We start from the raw sequence: 21938 nt of genomic DNA, 5'->3' as shown, positions 1-21938 counted from the left end.
AATTTTTACGAATTCGTACTCAAAAATTGTTTCGTTAGATATTTTTTTTCAGTGTTGAGGAAACGTGGCGTGATCGGTGATCGATTACGAGGCCTAGCTTTCATATTGGCCTGCTTGATGATCCACTTGTCGGCAATCGATTGTGATTGAGTTCCACACGAAAAAAAAAATGGCGGAGCGAACGCCAGGAGGCTCTCAAAAGGCTAGCGCTAAGGTGAATTTACCCTTTCCGTTTGCATCCACTCCTTCATATTAGCGGCGTGTGAACAATGTTTGTATTAATGTGGGTCGAACGGCGGCGACAATGTGAACTATAGGCCAGTGCTAGCTTGTACGCCACTGTGCTAACATGCTAACTTTGCCTCTGCTAACCTTCGCTTGTGTGGCCACACTTGCTACTGCGTTAGCTTTAGCAATTTCCGGACCGAAAGTCGCAATCCCTTCCCCCGCAAAATGATCAATTCGTTAAATATTACCCCGCTATAATTTTAAGTGCATCTGACTCATGCTATTACGATGAAATGCGTTTTAAATGTAGAAAACGTTTAACTAACAGGCATTTTGGCCTAACAACTCGAGCGGTGGAAGCCCCCCCCTGCTATTTGTGCTAATTTGCTGCTAACAAACCGAATTAAACGTGAACTGTACTGTTACTACGACAATACAATGGCACACTTTTCCATATTGTAGCTCAGATTAAGCAGCGCTAATGCGAGCTGTCAACAAATCAAGAATACGATGATGATAAATCCACATGAATCCATAATGGCAGCAACGTGACAATGTTTCCTAAATCTGACAGTCTGTCAAAATGCTAAGACCGGCAAGAATGGCCACTTCAACCTGAGTAGAACACACCAAGAATTTTGAAAATCGGATGATGAGTTTTGCAGAAATACATTTTTTTGTGTGCTCAGGAGAAAATGCCTTTTTGGGGAGTGTTTTTGTGTGATATCGCCTAAAGAAAATCTGGTTAAAAAACAATGCCAAAAAAAACCCTAACTAGAGTAAAACAGTTTAACTTGATCATTTCTCAACATATCTCCTTGACACTTTAGTTTCACCTGCTAATTGAGGAACCCATTCTCTGATTGGCTGAGTTTCAATTGAAAATATCCACCAATAAGCTCGTACAGGCCGAAATTCACAGGTGTTGACACGTCAAAATTACTGTGATATTTGAAATGGTGTCAATTGGCCTAAAAACTCTACTTAAATAATGTAAATGGAGCATAATTTGTGAGATGAGCAGTTTGGTTGTCAATATTTTTTTGTGAATTTATTTATGGAGGATTTTAGAGGTGTTTAAAGTGCTGATGTGTGTGTGTGTGTTTTTTTTTTTATTCCACAAAGATGGCGGCCATTTGTCACGTTGCTCATAATGGTTTAAAAGTTGCTGTATTTTGCATCCACAGGCGCTGCTGGAAAGCAAACTAAAGTCTTTCAGCATCGGCAAAATGTCCGTGGCCAAGAGAACCCTCAGCAAGAAGGAACAGGATGAGATCAAGAAGAAAGTGAGTTGATGTACATGTGGAATACGGTGACCCCTCGCTAACTGGACCAAGCCCTGACATAAACCGCGGAAATTCACGACTATTGTACACCGCACCCACCTAAAAATGTTTGTAATTGATTTGTGGTTATGTGGTTTAGGTGAACAATTAGTGTTTAAATGCACGTTTAGTGTGAGTTTTACAGTAAACGTCAACTGGAGGTGACAAACAGCTTGAAGTAAGCACGCTGTGCCTCTTATTTGGAAAACTGTTTACGTGCTGAACTGCGCGCAGCACGTTCAAGGTGGGCAGAATAACGCTCATTTAAGATGCTTTTTCTTTGGGAAATAAGACATGCATGGTTACAAAAGAAACTAAACTTTTTTTTTTTTTTTCCCCTTGTTGAAATTTTGTAATACATATATCGCAAATTACAATATTTAGTTGGATGCTCACTGTACCTAACGCTGTTTAGCTGTCAACTTCCTTCGCTGCCTATAGCGAGCTTTCTCTGCGTCATTTTGATAAATTTACCAACTTGCTTTGCCTGCCCGACAGACCTCCCGGAATTTTCCAGTGCATTTAAAAAAACAAAAACAAAAAAAAAACATCATTACCATTTATTTTAATCTAAATCTAAACATTGGGTGTTCAGTGGTTGAGTACATAGCCGAGCTTTGATATTTCACTGCCATGGTATCTACCCTGCTTTCTCCGGCATCAACCCCACAAGGAGCCTCGTCTGCCTGTTGGACTGCTAATGCTCCGCTAACGTACCCCTTAGAAGGAACTAAGCAGTTGGCTGGTATCTTAGGGTGTTACAGAAAGAGCACAAAATTATGCATATAATTCAGCCACTACTTGATTCCAGGTTATTGGCCAGGTTAACTATATTCATAAAACTGCAGCTAAAGGTATGAATGAATGGTGTGATTTATTTTTTTGCTTCCTGTGTTCAGGAGGATGAGCGTGCAGCGGCGGAGATCTACGAGGAGTTCCTTGCTGCCTTTGAAGGCGGCAGTGAGGGGAAGATCAAAGCTTTTGTCCGCGGTGGGATTGCAAATGCCACAAAAGGTACGCTATTCCTGGATTTTACATGAACACAAAGACCCTGTTCATCTAATGGCTGATGTTAAGTCGATACGTATACAGGTATTGTGTGAAAGATGTATTTTTTTCATAGTTTGAAACATTTCCCATGTTTCTTTACATGTCTGTAACAAACATATGTCAAAATACCCCAAGGATCTGGAATTATAGACACTTTACACACCTTTTTTTATCTCGTTGATTGAGTTGGCTACTGAAGAGCCTGCGAACTCTCCATGCTCATTCGGTGACACCATGTCACTCACCGGGCTAGGCCCACCTCCAAAAGCCATACAGACTCCAAGTCACAGATAATACAGTAGAATGTGAGGATGACTACCCCAAGTGGACTAAAATAATACTTGCCCCTCACGTGCACGTTAGTGTTTAATAATGCAAAATAAATTTTATCTGATTAATAGATGGGATAATTGATAGAATACTTGATTCTATAAAAATGTGTTAGCTGCAGCTCTTAGAGCCAACGCATGTCATACCCAATATACTACTGGGCTAATGGCGAGTAAGGATGTTGTTACCATGGCAACAGTGACCTGACTCAAATTTGAACCAAATTCTCAAATCAGACTTTTAGCTCAGAAAAATTACCACTCTGTTCTCGAACGAATGAGTTGTACTCAAAATGTACTACTTATCCTCGAATAAATGTCTTTTTAACAGGGGGTGGTGAGGGGGATTAGCCCATTTTTAGAGACTGTGACTCATATAGCAACTGTATACCCCGCCCCATTTACTTTTGCGTCAATGGCAAGTACACATTTTGTCACCATTACGACCGAAGGAGGGCTTGAGGGACTTCTACTTGCGGAGCCAAGCAGATCTCAGACTGTGGACTTGAAGAGGAAAAACATAATTTTCGCACATGGAGGCAGTACGTCATGCCCTCATGTTTCTGTCTCAGTATATAGAGAGAATCCATTTATATTTAGTCTAAACACCCTAAAACCCACCTGCCATTTTCCTGGTGTAGCCTGATGTTTTAATCGTGTTGTTGGTCTTCCCATTAGAAGAGACATCAACAGATGAGAAGAGAGGCAAACTGTACAAGCCCAAGTCACGCTTTGATTCCCAATCCAAAAGCATCCTACCCCTGGAAACCCCAACTCAGTTTTCAACAGTAGACAAACGCCATGTGAGTACCAAATGCAGTGACAAAATCAAACCGCTGTCATTTTACCTCTTTATTTTCCGTCTTTTTTTTCTGCTTGTATTCACAAATTCCCCAACTGTTTTGCAGTCTGCCAAGAAGACAAACGAAAAGGAAAAGAAGAAGAGCAACCTGGAGCTTTTCAAGGAAGAGCTTAAGCAGTACGTCCCAACATTCATTGCAGTCTTAAGCAGGGGACACGCCTAATGATTTATTTTACATGTTACAGATACATACGGATTTGCCATCACACATATTGAACAGATTTAATGTTTACGATTGTCAGCACAGAATGTTTTCTCGCCAGATCGGGGAGGAAAACTCACTCTTAACACTTCCCACACCAAAGGATAATCACTCAAGATAATAATTGAGACATCCAATAATCGTGTTTTGCTGACTTTGATCGTAAGGGAGGGGAAACTACTCACATTTGGCCAGATTGTCTGTACGTGTCTATCCTACTTAACCTTTGTGACGTTCATATGTGAGATTATTGATTTCATTTCCTGCCCCCCATTTCCTTTTAGAATTCAGGAGGAGAGGGACGAAAGACACAAGATGAAGGGGCGAGTTAGTCGTTTTGAACCTCTAGGCGGCGTGGAGGGAAGACGTTCATGTAAGTGTGCCCCAAAAGCTGCTCCACTGTGTTTTTATGACTACTAGAACATAAAAAGACTAGGTCTGACTTGGCCCCAATGTCATCTGTGCCACCGCTCACCCCGCTGATTTGCGCCTTATCCTCAAACTTAATTTACAGTGCCTCTTTGCTTCTTTTAGCGGATGGTTCTTCACGAAGAAACCGTCCGTCCAGTGGTAATTTTGACTTTGAATACAGTGGCTGTGAATATCGTTTTTTGAATGAGTTTTAAAAATGTTTATACATTTTTTTTTATTTTTTCCCCCCCTGGCCAACAACACGTCTCCTCATCGGACAGCAGTTGGAAAATTTCCTCTTTTTTGTGTCTCTGCAGTTTTGGATGACTGCGCACCCGGTTCGCATGACGTCGGCGACCCGTCCACCACTAACTTGTATCTGGGAAACATCAATCCACAGGTAAATTCACACAGTCATGCTCATCATTAGGTACGCCTGCAAAAATGTAATAGAGCACAACAGGCTGCAACATGTAAATAGAAACATCATGTTACCCAAGGTTATTCTCATATGCTAGGTTCCAAGTAGCTGTAAACAGTTTTGTGTTTGTGATCACAAGGCTAGCTTGAGGACCAAGTGTAATGCAATCTGTGTGTCTGCTCAACAATCTGTAACCTCTATCCTTTTCTCGTAAGAAACGCACTAGAAAGGCAATTCTTTTTATTTTTTTCAAATCGCCAGTGTTTAGTACAGTAATATTTAAAGGGGTTCATTGAGGACTCTTAAATTGTGCATAGGTGTGAATGAATGGTTGTTTGTCTATATAAGTAACTTTAGTTGATCCTTCCAAAATAAACATTTATTAAGATGCATCACATATGCGGTGTCCTGGTTTGTGTTAGATGAACGAGGAGATGCTGTGTCAAGAGTTTGGCCGCTACGGACCACTGGCCAGTGTGAAGATCATGTGGCCAAGGACTGACGAGGAGAGGGCACGGGAGAGGAACTGTGGCTTTGTGGCCTTCATGAACAGGAGGGATGCCGAGCGGGCTCTCAAAAACCTTAACGGTATGCTGTCTCGTTTCAGAAATGTGTTTGGGGATACTCATTTGAACTGTGCTTAAGCCCCCTTGACGCATTCCGGTACGTTTGGCTAGTGTGAGTGGTCTGATGCACTGATGCGTTTCCTCTTTCACGCTTGTAAGAAGTGGGCCAATGCCTGGCACTATAGCTCATGCACATCACTGCCTTCACTCTTTGTATAACACAAATAAATGCAACAGCTTGGAATTATACACCAGAGTCAAATAAGTTCACTGCATGTATGGGCCCATGCATGCATTATATCAGTCTTATTATGCCATCGCTCCTCTCACCACTTACTGATAATGGCCACCTTGCACAATGGGAATAAATCCACAAAGTAGCAAAAAAAATATGCGATTGCTAACTGCCCAAGAATAGTTCAGTGGTATTTAGCTTTTTAAGTTCAATACATTTAATATTTAAGAACCGTTTGTTTTTAAACTTTTATTTAGGTAAAATTAACTTTCATGTGCAATGCATTTTCAATTTGGGCTGAAACGATTAATCAAACAACTTAAATTTTTCGATAACAAAAAAATAAAAGCAAAATCTCAGCCTGAAGGCTTTGCAGCGATAATTCTTTTCCCGCATGGACTAATGTTACTGCTGACTCACTGGAGAAATAGGTTGGCGCGATGGGAGCGAGACAAGTTTTGGGATAATTTTAATATTATACATTATTATATATAATATATATTAAATATACTTGTTTTTGACTACTATGCTACTGTATTTTAATGTTGGTCATTATGGTGGTTCTTGGAGAGAAAAGTATTTTTGAGGTGGTACTGGTAATGATAATGAAATAAACAAAACAATTAGATGATCAAAAAGTAAAACGGAGTCAAAAAGTAGTCCATGGCAGGCTCAGATAGCAATAACCAGAAGTAAATTTTTTTTTCTTCTTCTTTGAATGTTTACTGCAGGAAAGAGTATCATGAACTTTGAGATGAAACTTGGATGGGGCAAAGGCGTGCCCATTCCACCCCACCCCATCTACATCCCTCCATCCATGATGGAGCACACCCTCCCGCCGCCTCCCTCGGGCCTCCCCTTCAACGCACAGCCCCGCGAGAGGCTCAAGAACCCCAATGCCCCCCTGGTCCCTCCACCCAAAAACAAGGAGGACTTTGAGAAGGTAACTCGCAATGACAGCTTTTTTTTGTGTGTTGTTTTTCTCATGGGTTTTTACCAGTGTTTTGTTAAATGTTACTCTATTGAGTGAAAGGTAGCTCCTGTTAGCTATCATTGTTGCTTAATTGAATTAGTTTATACTTGATGATTGATTTTGGTAGAGGTTTTGACTAGGCCAGTGTCACTTTTCAAATGCATTTTTTATATTTCACCTGTTGCCTTTTTAACAATACTCACGTTCTATGTTTATTATCTGATGTGACTTCATATACAGACTCTGTCGCAAGCCATAGTCAAAGTGGTTATCCCAACAGAAAGGTACATGCTTTTTTCCTCTTTTCCCCCTAAATTGGTGTACAATCTCAGAAACCAAAACAACACAAACGACATCCCATAATTTTGAAGCTGGATCAGTTGATCACTGCATTCTACAGGGTGGTCTGTGTGTGTGAGCAATGGTTGAGGTCATCATCTCTTCATACACAGACGCTTACACGCACACAATGTCATGCACATGTGGTCTTTATTGTTCAAACTCGCTTATACATGGAACCTCCAAAGTGAAACGCTCTGGATTTGGATTTTAACCAGAACTTTCAGGGAAAAAAAATAACATGCATTTAGTCAAATATTTATGGTATATCCAAAATAATTTCACCAAGCAGATGCAAATGCAAAGCATGATTGCCATTGACTAGAATGAAAAGGACCCGAACGGTTTTCCTCTTCTCTCTGCGTAACGGGTCTGTCAAGCGAGTATTTTTTACTATTAGTTCTGGCCCCAAAGCCAGTTTCACTTAACAACTTGAAATACCATTAAGTCTTGCAATTGTGATGAATATGTTTTATTTTAATCAAATATTGTTCCAAAACACAAACTTTTTTTGAACATGGCATACGTTTCACCCTAATGTAACACTATAAGTGTAACAAACTGACATTTTAACATCCAACTGCATGTTCTTTAAATATAACCTGTAACACCAGGCATTTCAGTTAAGTGGCGTCTCAGTGTGATCTCTAGGGTGCACTATGTAAAAGTGTCACCGCAGTCCTCGGAGCTCTGTGACTCCATTAACAGAATTAATCCCATTTTTCAAGCAATACAACTAAAGTGTTAGCTAAAGCGTTCCAATATAAATAATTCCCCTTGTGTCCCTAAATGCACACCACGCAGTCGTTATGTGATTTCTAATATAAACATAACTTGATTAAGTACACGACCAATTCGATGAAAAAAATCATGTAGAAAGTAAAAAATCAAAAGACGAGTAACTCTCCCAGAGATGCATGGAGTTACCTGTAACACAGTTTCATCTACACAGTTTCATGATAATTAAATGCGGCAAAAGTTCAAATCATCTTTGCGTGTGGTATGAACAAGGCAGTGAAGTTGAATGACCCACCATAAAACGAAAAACTCTTCTGGTTCTATCCTGAAGAGGTTGCCGTTATGGAACAGATTGCGTTCGACTTTGAAGGTTCCGCTGTATTCCTCCGGCACGTTAGTTTAGCGCTCATCTAAACATGTTGCATTTGTCGCTACACCACATCAGATTCTAGCCGTTCACACCCGCCGTCTGACTATTGCTCACCTACGCCAACCTCCCCTCGTGGCCTCTGTCACGCCATTGGGACCTCAAGTCAATCCGGCCCCACTGCCAAATCCCAACAAGCCACTATGAATTAGACTAGCCATGACCTTTGACAATGGCCTTGGTGAGCAGCACACGTTGAACTGTCTGCGGCAGCGCGGGATCCGAAAAAGGCGTCATGGGATGGATTGGGAAAGTATACGGGATTGTACCCCGCCATTGGTACGATCGGCTCCAATACCAAGTAATTGTGATCTGTGTTGTCATGATGAATTCATTAATTTGTCCAATTTGGCCACCATCTCCCAAAAAATGACCGCCAGTTATCCACTCGGCATCACCGCTAAGACGTTGATGCTTCCTTACACACTACATCACACCAGTCAGCAGAGCAGAGTGACACACCGAGAGGCGAAGTTTGGACCAATTTTTGTCCAGCCGGCGTCCTGTCAGTGTGTCACGTTCCCGAGTGTCTTTGAAAGAGTCTGAGCAGTGCATTAAAAACATTCAACTCAACTGCACTTATATAATACAGACACCAGGGCATTCCTTAACTTGCACACAAATATCACTTGATAGTAGTCATTCACATTGAAATAGGCAAAGTGATAGATTATTTGGAATTTATGCTTGGTCACATGACACCTTTTGAATGTTGCCTCTGTTTTAAGATGCAGTTTATGCTATATTTTGTCGTTAACTACCATATTTCCTTTTATAGTGGCCAGGGCATTTATTAATTAGATTCCAAAATAATATTCAGCAATAAATATTGTGGGTTATTTTTAGAATAGAATTTGAAAATAATGGATGAATTAAAAAAAAAAATAGGGGCCGGGAGCAAACAAGAAAGTTGAACATAAGATAATTTAAAAACAAAACGGGAACAAAGTTTAAAACAAAACAAAATAAGACCCTAAAATAAGGGCTCAAGTGTCTATTGACCACCAAGGTATAAAAATTGGTTTTGTACAAATTTACTTTTCGGACATTACAATGAATTTCAAGAGAAACTTAAAAAAAAATAAAAATAAATACAATAATACAAAACGGGTCTTGTAGCATAAATGTGGCCGCACAACATTATGTAGCGACTTCATGGCAGAGTACTGCAACGCTAATAGTCGTTAAAGACCTCAAGATTGTTAACACTGTACAGCGTTGTTGACAACTTTAATTCATCTGGAATACTGCTTTCATGTTTCAGTAGATGCTGCTGATTTGGTTAGCAACAGAGTTAATCTGAGGACATTACAGTTACAGAATGAGCTTTTTTTTTTTATTTTTTTTTTCCCCCTGATTAGGTGAGGGGTGGTTGACGTGAGGGGATGTGTTTATTTTTTTATAATTGAATGACACACCTGGTGACTTAATATGGACGTGGTGTTTATTGGAGAGGCGGTCACTATTTGAGGAAATGTGATATTCAGCAGTCGTCAGCTGTAAACACCCTTCTGGGTCTTCCGGTATTAAGACTGTCGTCCATGTCGGTTTTAGTTAGACTAGCAACTTGAACTATTCCTCTGTTGCTCTACAAAGTCTGTTTACTTGTATAGTGCTTGAGTAGAACAGCAAATTTAGTTACTATTAAATTATCGCTCAAGAGGCAACAGTTCAAAGTGTTCCAAACCGCCGAGCATAAATAGAACTGTTTAGTGTAGCTGTTTAGACTTGCCAGCCGGTCTGAATCTGTTCGCTTTAACTGTGTCTTTCTTGTAGGAATTTGCTCTCTCTCATCCACCGAATGATCGAGTTTGTGGTGCGTGAAGGCCCCATGTTTGAAGCCATGATCATGAACCGGGAAATCAACAACCCCATGTACAGGTCAGCCATAGCTCCCCTGTCCCACTGACTCGTAAACCAAACCACCTGGTATGACATTTTGATTTGTGTTCTCTTAAAGGTTTCTGTTTGAGAACCAGAGCCCAGCGCATGTTTACTACAGGTGGAAGCTCTACACTATATTGCAGGTTAGTAACACATGTTAATTGTATCTAATAGAAAGAAATGTTTTTGGGCAACACGGTCATGGTCAGATTTATAAAATAAATATAAAATAAAATAAAAATCTGTGCAAGTGTAAATAATCGCACAACTACCATATCACAATATGGTGACGCTCCCAAATGTGAACTATTGTATGTTCCGTAAATAAGTGTATTTTTGATCATTGTGATCATTGTTTGCTTTTTTTTTTTTTTTTTTTTATAACCTCAACGCTGCAAATTGTGAGATGCCTAACTAATTTTTCATTATTCTGTTTACACAGTGCAGGTGGTGCTTGGCTTATGTCAGAGTTGCGTTTAGAATGTACTACGCTAACGCAGTAATTAAGTCATAATTTGAGCAAATATTTGTATGAGAAACATTTCTAGAATCACATCCATAAATTTAAATCACTCAAATGAAAATCAGTAATTGGGTATTAAGTAGTTGTAAAGCGATGTACTTGGGAGTACAGTCAGTGGGTTGGTGCAATGTTTCCACTGCCTCCTAAGGTTGTTGTTGTTGTTTTTTCCAGGTACTGACACAGAGTGGGGGTAATGTTGTTCTGTGTAAAAACCAAAGGTGGCTTAATGTTAATATTTGTCAAAGGCTCTCATGTTGCCAATTTGCACCATCTCTGTGTAAAAGAGGCTTCTCATTCAGCAGTATCAGCATTTGAGGCCTATTTCGACCACAGGAACTTTACCCTGAAACTAGGAACTACTGAAAGACCATTGCATCTTTGCACTACAGGACCTATCATAAAATTCAGTTCCAGGTTGATTTATTGGTGTTAAAAGATGACTCTGCTTTGGGGGTAGTACTTTCGAGGGGGCCAGGAACCTTTGGGGTGCAGCGCTGAACATATTTGATCTGAACCTTTTTGCAATTACGATTAACTAAGCATTCTTGATAAAGCAACTGCACTCGTAATTTAGACTTGTACGAAAAAAACAATCCAGAGGTGGTTGTCTATGACTATGATTGTGATATTAACACTAGATGGTGACGTTTCCAGGGCGAAGCACCAGTCAAATGGCGAACAGATGACTTTAGAATGTTCAAGAACGGCTCTCTTTGGCGCCCACCACCACTCAATCCCTACCTCCATGGTCCGTACGATGATGGCGAAGAGGAGGAGGAAGAGGAGGACTCTCTCAAGAAAGGCTGCTTGAAAGAAGAGTAAGACACGTGCGATTATAGAAGTTGTGTTTGGAAAAATAGTTGTTTTCCTCTGCATGTTTACAGTGAGCGAGACAAGCTAGAGGAGATGCTTCGTGGCTTGACACCCAGAAGGGGCGACATCGCCGAGGCCATGTTGTTTTGTCTCACTCACGCCGAAGCCGCTGAAGAGATCGTGGAATGTGTCACGGAGTCCCTTTCCATCCTTAAGACCCCTCTCCCAAAGAAGGTAACCACACAGATTTATTATCATAGTAATTCCCTTCATCATACACTCAATCAATTGAACACTTCGGTCACTGTTTCAGATTGCACGGTTATATCTGGTGTCTGACGTGCTGTACAACTCCTCCGCCAAAGTAACCAACGCCTCCTACTACAGAAAATAGTGAGTTAGCGCTCTTCCATATGTGAATTATTCGCCTAAAGGGGACATATTCAGGGAAAGTGACTTTTGAATTGCTTATACAGCATTACATTACAAATGGGCAAACAAATATGTATATAAGCACTTTACATAAACTGTATTATGTCATGAAAGTCACCTTTTGGCATTTACATACATTAGGGAACACAGGCAAATTGTAACTGCAAAATATAGTACTTGTACTAATGGCTGCAACACACTTTCACACTCATTTTTGACTGCACGGGCATGTGACATTCACATTTCCTTTTGTCCCTTCCTCCTTCACAGTTTTGAAGTGAAGCTCTGCCAGATTTTTGCAGACCTCAACGCCACGTATAAAACCACCCAAGGTCACCTGCAGAGTGAAAACTTTAAGGTATGCAAAACGAAACATGAAGAATTTTATAAAGCTGACCTCAGGCAGGAGTATGTGTTTTTCCCACTCAGCCATATTGTCTCCATGGTTACAGCAACGTGTGATGTCATGCTTCCGAGCATGGGAGGACTGGGCTGTGTATCCAGACCCCTTCCTCATCAAGTTGCAGAACATATTCCTGGGTCTCGTGAACCTGGCGTCCGAAAAGGAGCCTGTCGGAATTCCTGTTGAGGTAAATGATAAGGGTGTATTTAGAAAAAATGTGGTTTAACAGTCAACTATGGATTGTGAATATTTGAATTTCCCATAAGTGTTTCCACAACAAAATACTTATTCCACAATGGTAACAATTATTTTAAAAATTGTGTATTTAGAGAGGTTTTATTTTGTTTAAAAACATTGTAATAAACTTTTTAAAATATTTTGTATCATTGTGAAAAGCAGCCTAAAAACATTCACTCTCCATTTCCCACGTCTACATACGTATTGCAATAGTTACCACAAATTGTTAATTTTTATTTATTAATTTATTTTTCATTTGAAACTGTACTCATTTCCTCGTCTGTTTTGATTTTGACTGCAGCCCTTTTAGGAAGCAAACTAGTAGGGCTTGAATCAATTATGACGTAAATCATGACTTTATGCCAAGCTACATAACTCATTGTCTGTCAGAAGTGTTAACTATTAAAAATGGATGAATCAATGTATCATTCCAATCTAACACTGGATGATGACGTTTTCCGCAGCCTGAGCCCACAGAAGACATCGACGGCGCGCCAATAGGAGAGTATGTGGACGGCTCGCCAATCGAAGACATGGACGGGCTGCCCATCGATGCGGGGCCCAACGACGGGGCCATGATCGATGGAGCCCCCCTGGATGACTTAGATGGCGTTCCCATCAAGCCCGTGGAGGAGGACATCGATGGGATACCTTGTGAGTAAAATGGAGGAAAATATAATAAAGATGATTCATGCTGAATGAATGTATTGTTGAAGCGCCAAAGTCAAACGCAATAAATTCTGTGATGCTGGTTGACTGCTACTTCTAATTTCAAAACAAATTCCTTTCGTAATAAATAATGTGAAGTGAATTAATTCCAGGCTTGAAATGTTGCCTTTTTAAAACATTTATTTAATCTGAACATTCCTATAATTCATACTAAGTGTTAATGCAAGTTAACTTTGAGCTCTTTTATTAATGGAGTTCTAACCAACTAGTTATTTTAAGAATGTCCCAATCACGGTTTTGCGTTAGTCATTGGATTTGGAGTATCCTGATCCAATACCTCTGAAATACATTAGGAATAAAAAAGGAGAGCACATCCAAATTGTCTGTTGTCTGAATAAAAGTATCCCAACATGATACCTTTTTACATGGCTATTAGGGATGCAGCTATTGAATATTTTAGTATTCGAGTAACCTAATGAAAATTGTATTGAATAATTGAGTATTTGGATAAACTATATTTTTGCTTGGTTCTAGAGCAGTTATGAATACACGAGAAAATAAGGCATGTCACTTAATAATGACCGACCAATTGGTTTCTTTTTTAGATAATCAACAGTTTTATTTCTCAAATTCATATTGCAAACTTGCAAAACGATTTCAATGTAATTGGAGTAACATTCAGGTATCAAACAATGTAAAATTGCAAGTTTGCAAGGAACTTCTTTATGAAGGAAAGTCAAAAAATCAGCTCTTCTTAAATGCACTCAAATATCGGAATACTGAACACTATTTTAAAGGGTATGTATCTACATGTACAATTTGGTCTTTGTTTTTTTCAAGTCGACCAGTCCAAGGAGGCCACTTTCAAGGTGGCGCCCTCAAAATGGGAAGCCGTGGACGAGTCGGAGCTGGCATCTCAAGGTTGGAATGCGTTAAACTTTTCATTTTTAAATGCAGTCATAAGATGTTTCTCTGTCTAAACACGTCGTCTTTTGTTTGGCCTTTAGCTGTGACCACCTCAAAATGGGAAGCATTTGAGCAGCCTGAAGAACCAAAAAGGTGAAGGAGGCGAGGGTTATAATTCCCACAGTTGGAAAGCATTAGCCTATATTGTGTCTTAATGGGCGTGGCTTGTTTTAGGTATGCAGAGAACAGCGACGACGAGAAGAGCCCCCGCACGGCAACTGCCACCCCGAGCTACTCCAACCCCGTCAGGGACGACACTGACCTGAAGGCTAAATTGTCCGAAATGAACGAGGAGAAGCGAACCAAGCTACGAGAGATAGAGGTGAGAGACTCAATAAAACTTAAATGACCAAGGAGGAGGCGTAATAATTGACTTGGTACACAGGTGTAAACTGAAATTAACCTTCTCCTTGCCGAGTTGGTTATGTCATTGGCAGAGAAACTGAGTGTGGTGACAGTTACTAAGTAAATTAGCCCCGCTGTTATGTAACAGCTTCACTCAATCACATTTTCAGAAGTCAGCAGATACCTAAATAGTTACTTATATTTGCGGCTCTGCATTCGCAAATCCCCATTTTTGGTGCTATGTTGAAGTGATTTGAGGAGCGACATTGAGACAAAAGTAAAGTAAAAGCTTCAATTACTCATGTGTTTTCGGCAATGTTAGGTCCCTTCGCAAGGGAACACAATACAAGCCTTTAAAAAGTATACTGTCCATCATAGCGCCACTTCCACTATAGTTACAATGAGCTGTTTGTCATTTCCAACAAGGTGAAAGTCATGAAGTTCCAAGATGAGCTGGAATCGGGGAAGAGGCCCAAGAAACCTGGTCAGAGCTTTCAGGAGCAGGTGGAACATTACAGGGACAAACTACTGCAGAAGGTAGGAAGAATGCAGAATAGTAACTAAAATTTGCCTGTGAATGCCAAAGAGTTGACACTACTGAAATGCTGTACAATGAATTGAAATGCAGGAAATGTAGAGAATGCGAGACTTTGAACAATTATAAAAGCTGACTTGTAGTGAGATAAGCGGTAAGTTTTGTAAAAATGTCTCCATTAATGAAGTTGTATGATTTTAATCAGTTGAATTTTTTGCATGGAAAATTAGAAATTGCACTAAAAGTAGCATTTTAGGGGGAATTTTGAGATGTTACAATGGCATGAATTGGCTGAGATATGGTAAACCTTTAGCTCCTCCATTTATTTGAATGTTTTTTCTTGTAGAAAATATGGCATTATTGGAAAATAGTATTCCTGATTTTCTGAATGATTTAAACATTTTGATATTGGAATGGGCGGCACGGTGTTCGACTGGTTAGAGCGTCTGCCTCTCAGTTCTGAGGACCGGGGTTCATTCCCTGGCCCCGCCTGTGTGGACTTTGCATGTTCTCCCCGTGCCTGCGTGGGTTTTCTCCGGGCACTCCGGTTTCCTCCCACATCCCAAAAACATGCATGGTAGGTTGATTGACAAGTCTAAATTGCCCGTAGGTGTGAATGTGAGTGCGAATGGTTGTTTGTTTGTATGTGCCCCCCCCCCCCCCCCCCCCCTGCCCGATGTTATCTGGGATAGGCTCCAGCACCCGGGACCCTAGTGAGGAGAAGCGGCTCAGAAAATGGATGGATGGACATTGGAATGGTTTGAATTGGTTGAGAAATGTGGAAGGAGCAGGTAAGTATGTAAAATGTCTGCTTTTATTTGGGTATTTTGTCATGGAAAATGTGGAATTAAAAAAAAAAAAAAAAGTAATTTTTGGAATTTGAAAAATGGTTTCCAAGATGTTGTGAATGAGCTGCACATTTGGAATGGTTTGAACTGGTTGAGAAGTATGGAATAATGAAGTTAAATGGGCTAAATGTTAACATCCTTTTTAATGGAAAATTTTCTCCAGGAAAAGTGGGAAATGCAGGAAAATGTGCCAAACATTTTGAAATTGGAATGGTTTTAATCGATTGAAAAATGTGGAAATACGCCTCCAAAAATGTTCTTCGTTTGTTAAATATGTATTCATTGTGCTGTTGCAGGAGAAGGAGAAGGAGAAACTGGAGCGGGAGAAAGAACGAGAGAAGAAGGACAAAGAGAAAGCGGACGCAAGGCTGAAAGACTTGAAGAAGGAGAAGGAGAAGGAGAAGGAAGACACGCCGACCAGGAAAGACAAGTGAGTCAAATGTACACTTGTTGTTCCTCTTGAAGCGATCGTTCACGTGCGCTCACTTCCTGTCTGGACAGATACTCGTCCCCGGCTGTCGAGAGGAAGCGCCGGCACAGCACCTCCCCCAGCCCCACGCGTGGCAGCGGTAGCGGAAGACGGGGCCGTTCTCCGTCCCCTCGCTCGGAGCGCTCCGAGCGATCATACTCTAAGGACACATCCTTGCGCCCCTCTCACAAGGACTCTCCACGCTCCGTTGTCAAGAAGTCCTCAAAGAGGTACCACACAAAATGGGCGCCCTGTGTATTTGCCTAACAAAGTAGCAATCAAGATGGGTCATTCGGTCTAAACCGAGGGGCTGCTGGGCACAAACTTCTGTGCTTAAGGCCCACATTTGACTTTTAAAACGGAATTATGGTATGGGTGTAATGTCTAAGAAATGTGAAATTGTAATTGTATTGGCTCATAAATTGTCTTTATCATTCATTTTATTTTAATTTCTGTACACTTGTGGGGATATAGAGTATATATTTATATGAAGTTATGATGTCACACATTTCTAAATAAACGGCACACTCTTCATTCTTCAACCTTTTGTCTTCCCAGATCTCCGTCATCCCCTCGCACTCCCAAGCGATCGCGGCGGTCGCGCTCCCGGACCCCCAAGAAGTCGACCAAGAAATCCCGCTCCAAGTCCAGGTCACCGCACAGCCGATCTCACAAAAAGTCCAAGAAGAGCAAACACTGACGCCGACGACTACCTTTAAAATCACCGCCACCACGTCGCATTGTAGTATAACGAAGCTGATGGGGCTGTTATAATGTAAAGACAATGAAATGTGCATGGGTGGGCGGGGTTCTCATTGCTGTTTTATATTGTACAAAAATGTGCTTGTGCTTGTCCACCTCCCCCAAACTCCTCTCAGTGGAACTTATCGAGTGTGATGACAATAGTCCGCCTTTCATTCATGCTGTCCTTTTCTGTTTTTGTAGTTCTCATTGAAAATAATTCCTAATAAAAGTTTCATTTCTAATCTGTTTAGCGTGTCTGCGCATTCATTCAAAAGTCTTAATCAATTTTAAATCAAATGTTATGGTCTCCCCCACAGATTTAATAATTAATTTTTCGGGAACCTTTTCAGACCGAAGAACTGATATAAAAATACTGCTTTGGCACCATCTTGTGTTATGGTGCTAAAGAACTATGTTAAAGTGGGTTGAGGCACTTCGTGTAGTGCTTTCCCCCATCTCGTGGCATCTTTGCCATGCAAAGTCAGATTTTTGATATTGCAAAAAAAAAGCACTTCTTGGTGCAGGAACACAGAGAAACATTTCACGTACATGAGGGGCGCCTGTCTACCTTATAAAACCATAAATGTTAAAAGTTTCATACAAATTTTATACTCAGTTATTCCCACCTATTTTTTTATTTCCGTGTCTCAATATTTACTCATTCTCAATAGAAACATAAATCCATCAAATAGAAAAAATACTGTAAAAGTGTGTTCAATAATATAGGACAGGAGGTCCTTGGTTTATGGCCTTGACATCCAATATCTCCATGTTACAAACTGATTACAGCTGTACTTTGAGATGTTTTGCATTTATTTGCATTGTAGTGTTTGTCATACAAATATTTACTGTAATTGTGGCTTTACTACTGCATTAGTGATAAATTACAGCGCAATAAGTACGAACGGAATCATAATGCCTAGTGTAGCGTACGTGCTTAAAAATATTGTCCATATCGCCAACTCCTGGTGTTGCCATTTTGTGAAGGAGCAGTAAGTGGCCTTAATAACTTCTTTAAAAATCATAAAATTTGACTTCCTTCGATCTAATATTCATTTTGTATTATAATCAATTTGTTGCTTCGTGTGCTATTTCTTCTTGCCGCTAGATGACAGCACAGACAAAAAAAATTACGGGCCACTTCATTAGGTACATCTGCACTATAGAAAAAGAAAATAAATCGGCCTTTGGGAATGATAAAACCACGTTTTTTTATTTGTTTTTAAACCATTATTTTTACTATGTAAAATGCATTTAACCCAAAAATTTTGCTATAAGGATGAGATAGGTGTGGAATAAGATCAGGGGGGGAAAAGGACACCAGTCAGAAGCAGGTCACCAGTCAGAAGCAGGTCAAAAGTGAGTAACACCAGTCAGCCATTTTGTTTCCTCATTGAAAATATTACCATAGCAAAGTGTAACAAGAAATTAGCCAGTCCAAAAACACTTGCAGTTTCAGGCGTCGGTATTTTTTTTAAAGTTTATGACAGCAGTGTAATTAAGTGAAAATTCATTTACTCAACATGTTTAAAATAAATATTCAATGTTCTCTTTCAAAAATTAAAGACTGTTGTGCTGTTCCATTCTGCAATTTACGGCCACCCCGGGCTATACTGGTAACTTCCTCAGGATGAGCGGGAATTCATACTAATGTTGTGTTGTCTTCGGCTAATAGGTATTGTATTTTTTTAAATTAATATCTACAAATATTACAATTCCAATCATGGCTTTCCAGTACACGCATAGACACAAACGTTGGCGTTGAATAAATACAACAAGTGAAGATAACGAACGGTTTAATTCTAATTGTCCGATTTGCCTAGCATGCTAACAACCTTGGCTAACTTTTGAGCGCCATAATTGGACGAGAAGAATATTTAAATGTTAATTTCGCAACAACATCTTAAATTAGTAATTACCATCTGTAAACTATTTTATTTGGCTTATGTGAGGCGAGACGTGTCTTTGGTCATGGCAAAAAAAAAAAATTCTTTAATTTCACCATTAAGTGTTACATTGTACATATTTGTCAGTAGCAATTTGGCGTTGGGCTGACGTGTGAAATGTGTATTTAATATATATATATATATATATACATACACACACATAAGATTATGTGTGAAATTAAAGACGAAGGGTTTAACGAAGTAGAAAAGGACACTTACAAAAATATTTTTCCCTGTACTGTGCAGCCATACTACAAATGTTTACCATGATATACCTGAATCTGCAAATGTTTTGGCCTTGGTATATTATTGTATTGTACTGTGTAATTAATGTGTGAGGCAGTATAAGGGTCGCGTTAATAGGTGGAAACACACTGTCCAATCAGAACCAAGGAAACAAACACTGCCCAATCTAAACAAAAGAAAAGGACACACTGCCCAATCAAAACACAGGAATCAAAAGCAGGACAATTGTGTTTTTCTGGCTAATCAATAAACAATTCATCTGTGCAGAGCCATCTGATGGAAATCCAACCACAACTAAAAACCCTTATGTTTTTTTGTCATTTAGTTTTTTCCCATTCACACAAACAATAAGAAAATAGATTGGCCATACACACTCACAAGCGCCTGTCTTGTTATTTTGCATTAGTACCACATGTAAAAAAAAAAAAAAAGTGCAAACTTTTCAACACAAAATGGCACGTAGCAAAGAAAAAAAAGTAAAATGAGAATAAAATGTACACACATACAACTAACCTTTTGATTGGATTAAAACTCATTAGAAATCATTTAGAGGAGTGCTAATCACATGTTCAAAAACTACTAAGGAGTATCAGGACCATGTTGAAAAAAAATCTAAATAAAATCGAAAACATTTTGAGAGGGAAACACGTTTTATTTTTCTTCTTTTAGAAGTAGTAATCTAAATTAAAACATTTTCAAAAGGGGAAAAAAGTCAGACTTCGGTGGATAAAGTAATAATCGTACGAGAATTAAATAAAAAAATTTAAAGAAAAAAGTACAGAAAAAGTAGTAATATGGAAATAAATCTTTTTTTTTTCCTTAAGAAAAAAGTAGCAATCAAGGGGAAACAAATTCGATTTCATGGGGAAAAAGTAGTAATCTTATGAGAATGGTTGTATTTTGAAGAAAAAAAAGAAAAGAAAAAAGTATTCTCAGAGAAAAGGTTGTATTCATAAGATAATAAGGTCATATAGCATTTTGGGTACGTTTTTTTTCTTGAAAAAAGTAGGAATCTACAAGAATAGTTGTAAACAAAAGTTTTAGAATTTACTTCCTAATATATGACTTTTTGTCCTCATTAAAATTTGCCTTTAATAATTTCCCCCGTAAAATTACTTTATTCTCATAATATTATCACTTTTTATAGAGAAAATGTGACTTTTTAATCTACCGTAGCATTACCACTTCATTTCTATGGGATGATTATTTTTCAGTGTCAGCCATAGTAAAAAAATATATATACCTGTATATATAATACCACAAATCAAATAAAACCATAATTTTCTGAACTTTGCTGTGATAAATGATGTAGGCTCTGCAGGATTAATGTGTACATAAACGCTGTACAAAAGTCAATCAAACCTGCTCTGCTGTTAGTGAAATAAAAAACAAGAAAAAAGAAAAGGCCTGTGAAAACATGCCATGAGAAGAAAATGCAAAGTAAGACATAACCGGATGGACATTCAAAGCCTATACTGTATTGTAGTGCCTCAGCAACAATAAAGTGTAAATCCCTTCACACATTGTTCTTGAAAATATATATGATGTCATTCCCTCCTGTTGCCATACAGTCGCAGTCGAGGCAGCCATGTTGTCCTTCCGTGGCGTCCTCATCTTCAGTCGCTCGGCAAAACGAGTCTTTTCTCCAGATCCAGGATGATCGAGGTGACGGCGTCCCTCACTGGCTGGAAATTTGGCCCTCAGCACTGCTCGGACACGATGAAGCCCTCCTTCTCGTGGCCCGCCGGCTCCACCTCGGCGTAGGACGGGTGGCCCGAGCCACGGCGGAACTTCATGGCCGGCCACCTGCTCGGCCGTCTCTGAGAACACACGGTGAAGCTCGGTAAACGCTACACACAAATGATGTTACTTACTCTACATACATACAATGTTGCTGACTATTTTTGCTGCTGCCGCACTTCTGTATAGAGAATATTAATTATTATAATAATAAACATTAGCTAATTTACTATAGCCTACCATCGTTACTTAGAAAGTATTTTAATGCACCCGCTCTTTCTTTTCAATGAAACAAACTCATTTTCATTGGAAAATGTAGCTTTTTTTTTTAGAATACCCTTTTTCACATTTTTTTCAATATTTTTGTTATGAAGTTTTTTGGGGGGGAGTTGTCTTTTCTGCCAAAAAAGTAATGAAATGAATAAAGCCATACTTTTTTCAAGAAACAATTTAGTCATTTTTTGTATTGTATATGTTGTATTTTGTTTAGATTTTTGATGACAAAAATGAATAACCTATTTTTTTTAATATACTTATTCAAGTTTATTTCTTTGGCTTCTAAGAAGTGATGGTTGTACCACCTGATATTTGAGGCATGTGCCGTCCATTTTGAGTTAAGTTACCAAATATGGTTCCTGTATACTTAATACTACTGCATTATGTTGTTTTGTTTAGCAGTCTTCCGTCACGGCTGAGAGCGGCACGTGTGGCTCACCTCGATCAGGAAGAGGCTGGCGGCCGACGTCGGGTGATGGTAGATGTAGACGGTGACCATCACCCCCGCCACCATGATGAGCATCACCAGCAGGACGCCCAGGATCAAACCTGTGTGCAGAGGATGTGCGCCCGTCGTACGGTCCACCGTGCTGTCTGCTGGCATCACTGCAAACACACAAATGATGATTCACTACAACCTGTGGGCAGGTTGGTGCATATTATTGTTATGTTATATTAGTAGTAGCAAAAGTAGTAGTATTACTAATTTATTTTATACAGCTTTATTTGAAAATCTTAAAAAAAGAAAAATAAACA

General features: G+C 39.5%; 2 protein-coding genes across 6 annotated transcripts in view; one reads left to right on the top strand and one right to left on the bottom strand.

Moving 5' to 3' along the window:
- The first annotated feature begins 95 nt into the window (after positions 1–95).
- On the top strand, positions 96–17220 carry u2surp (U2 snRNP-associated SURP domain containing). 4 transcript variants are annotated; one of them, XM_061757787.1, is made up of 26 exons: positions 96–214; positions 1416–1514; positions 2453–2567; positions 3611–3735; positions 3841–3911; positions 4281–4369; positions 4531–4566; positions 4725–4807; positions 5251–5416; positions 6361–6572; positions 6843–6886; positions 9883–9987; positions 10067–10133; positions 11168–11331; positions 11398–11560; positions 11640–11719; positions 12029–12116; positions 12211–12348; positions 12863–13052; positions 13908–13988; positions 14075–14126; positions 14208–14355; positions 14805–14915; positions 16058–16191; positions 16263–16460; positions 16789–17220. In XM_061757787.1, exons 1-26 carry the CDS (start codon positions 170–172, stop codon positions 16928–16930), a joined length of 2946 nt encoding a protein of 981 aa, XP_061613771.1. In that variant the 5' UTR covers positions 96–169; the 3' UTR covers positions 16931–17220. The 4 variants fall into 4 exon arrangements, with proteins under 4 accessions (XP_061613771.1, XP_061613770.1, XP_061613772.1 ...); XM_061757786.1 differs by having other exon boundaries at positions 4689–4807; XM_061757788.1 differs by lacking the exon at positions 4531–4566.
- A 946-nt stretch (positions 17221–18166) lies between these two features.
- Positions 18167–21938, bottom strand: part of plxdc2b (plexin domain containing 2b) — a 69481-nt gene continuing 65709 nt past the window's right edge. For both annotated transcript variants that reach the window (XM_061757790.1, XM_061757791.1), the window contains exons 13-14: positions 21622–21788; positions 18167–20986 (exon numbers count right to left, since the gene is read on the bottom strand). In XM_061757790.1, coding sequence (XP_061613774.1) covers positions 20867–20986; positions 21622–21788 — 287 coding nt within the window. In that variant the 3' untranslated portion in view covers positions 18167–20866. The remainder of the gene's footprint in view (positions 20987–21621; positions 21789–21938) is intronic.

This window comes from Phyllopteryx taeniolatus, chromosome 20 (genome assembly GCF_024500385.1).
Source record: "Phyllopteryx taeniolatus isolate TA_2022b chromosome 20, UOR_Ptae_1.2, whole genome shotgun sequence".
Taxonomy (NCBI): Eukaryota; Metazoa; Chordata; class Actinopteri; order Syngnathiformes; family Syngnathidae; genus Phyllopteryx; species Phyllopteryx taeniolatus.
The sequence above is the reverse complement of the archived record's forward strand: the minus strand, read 5'-3'. Positions and strand labels throughout refer to the sequence as shown.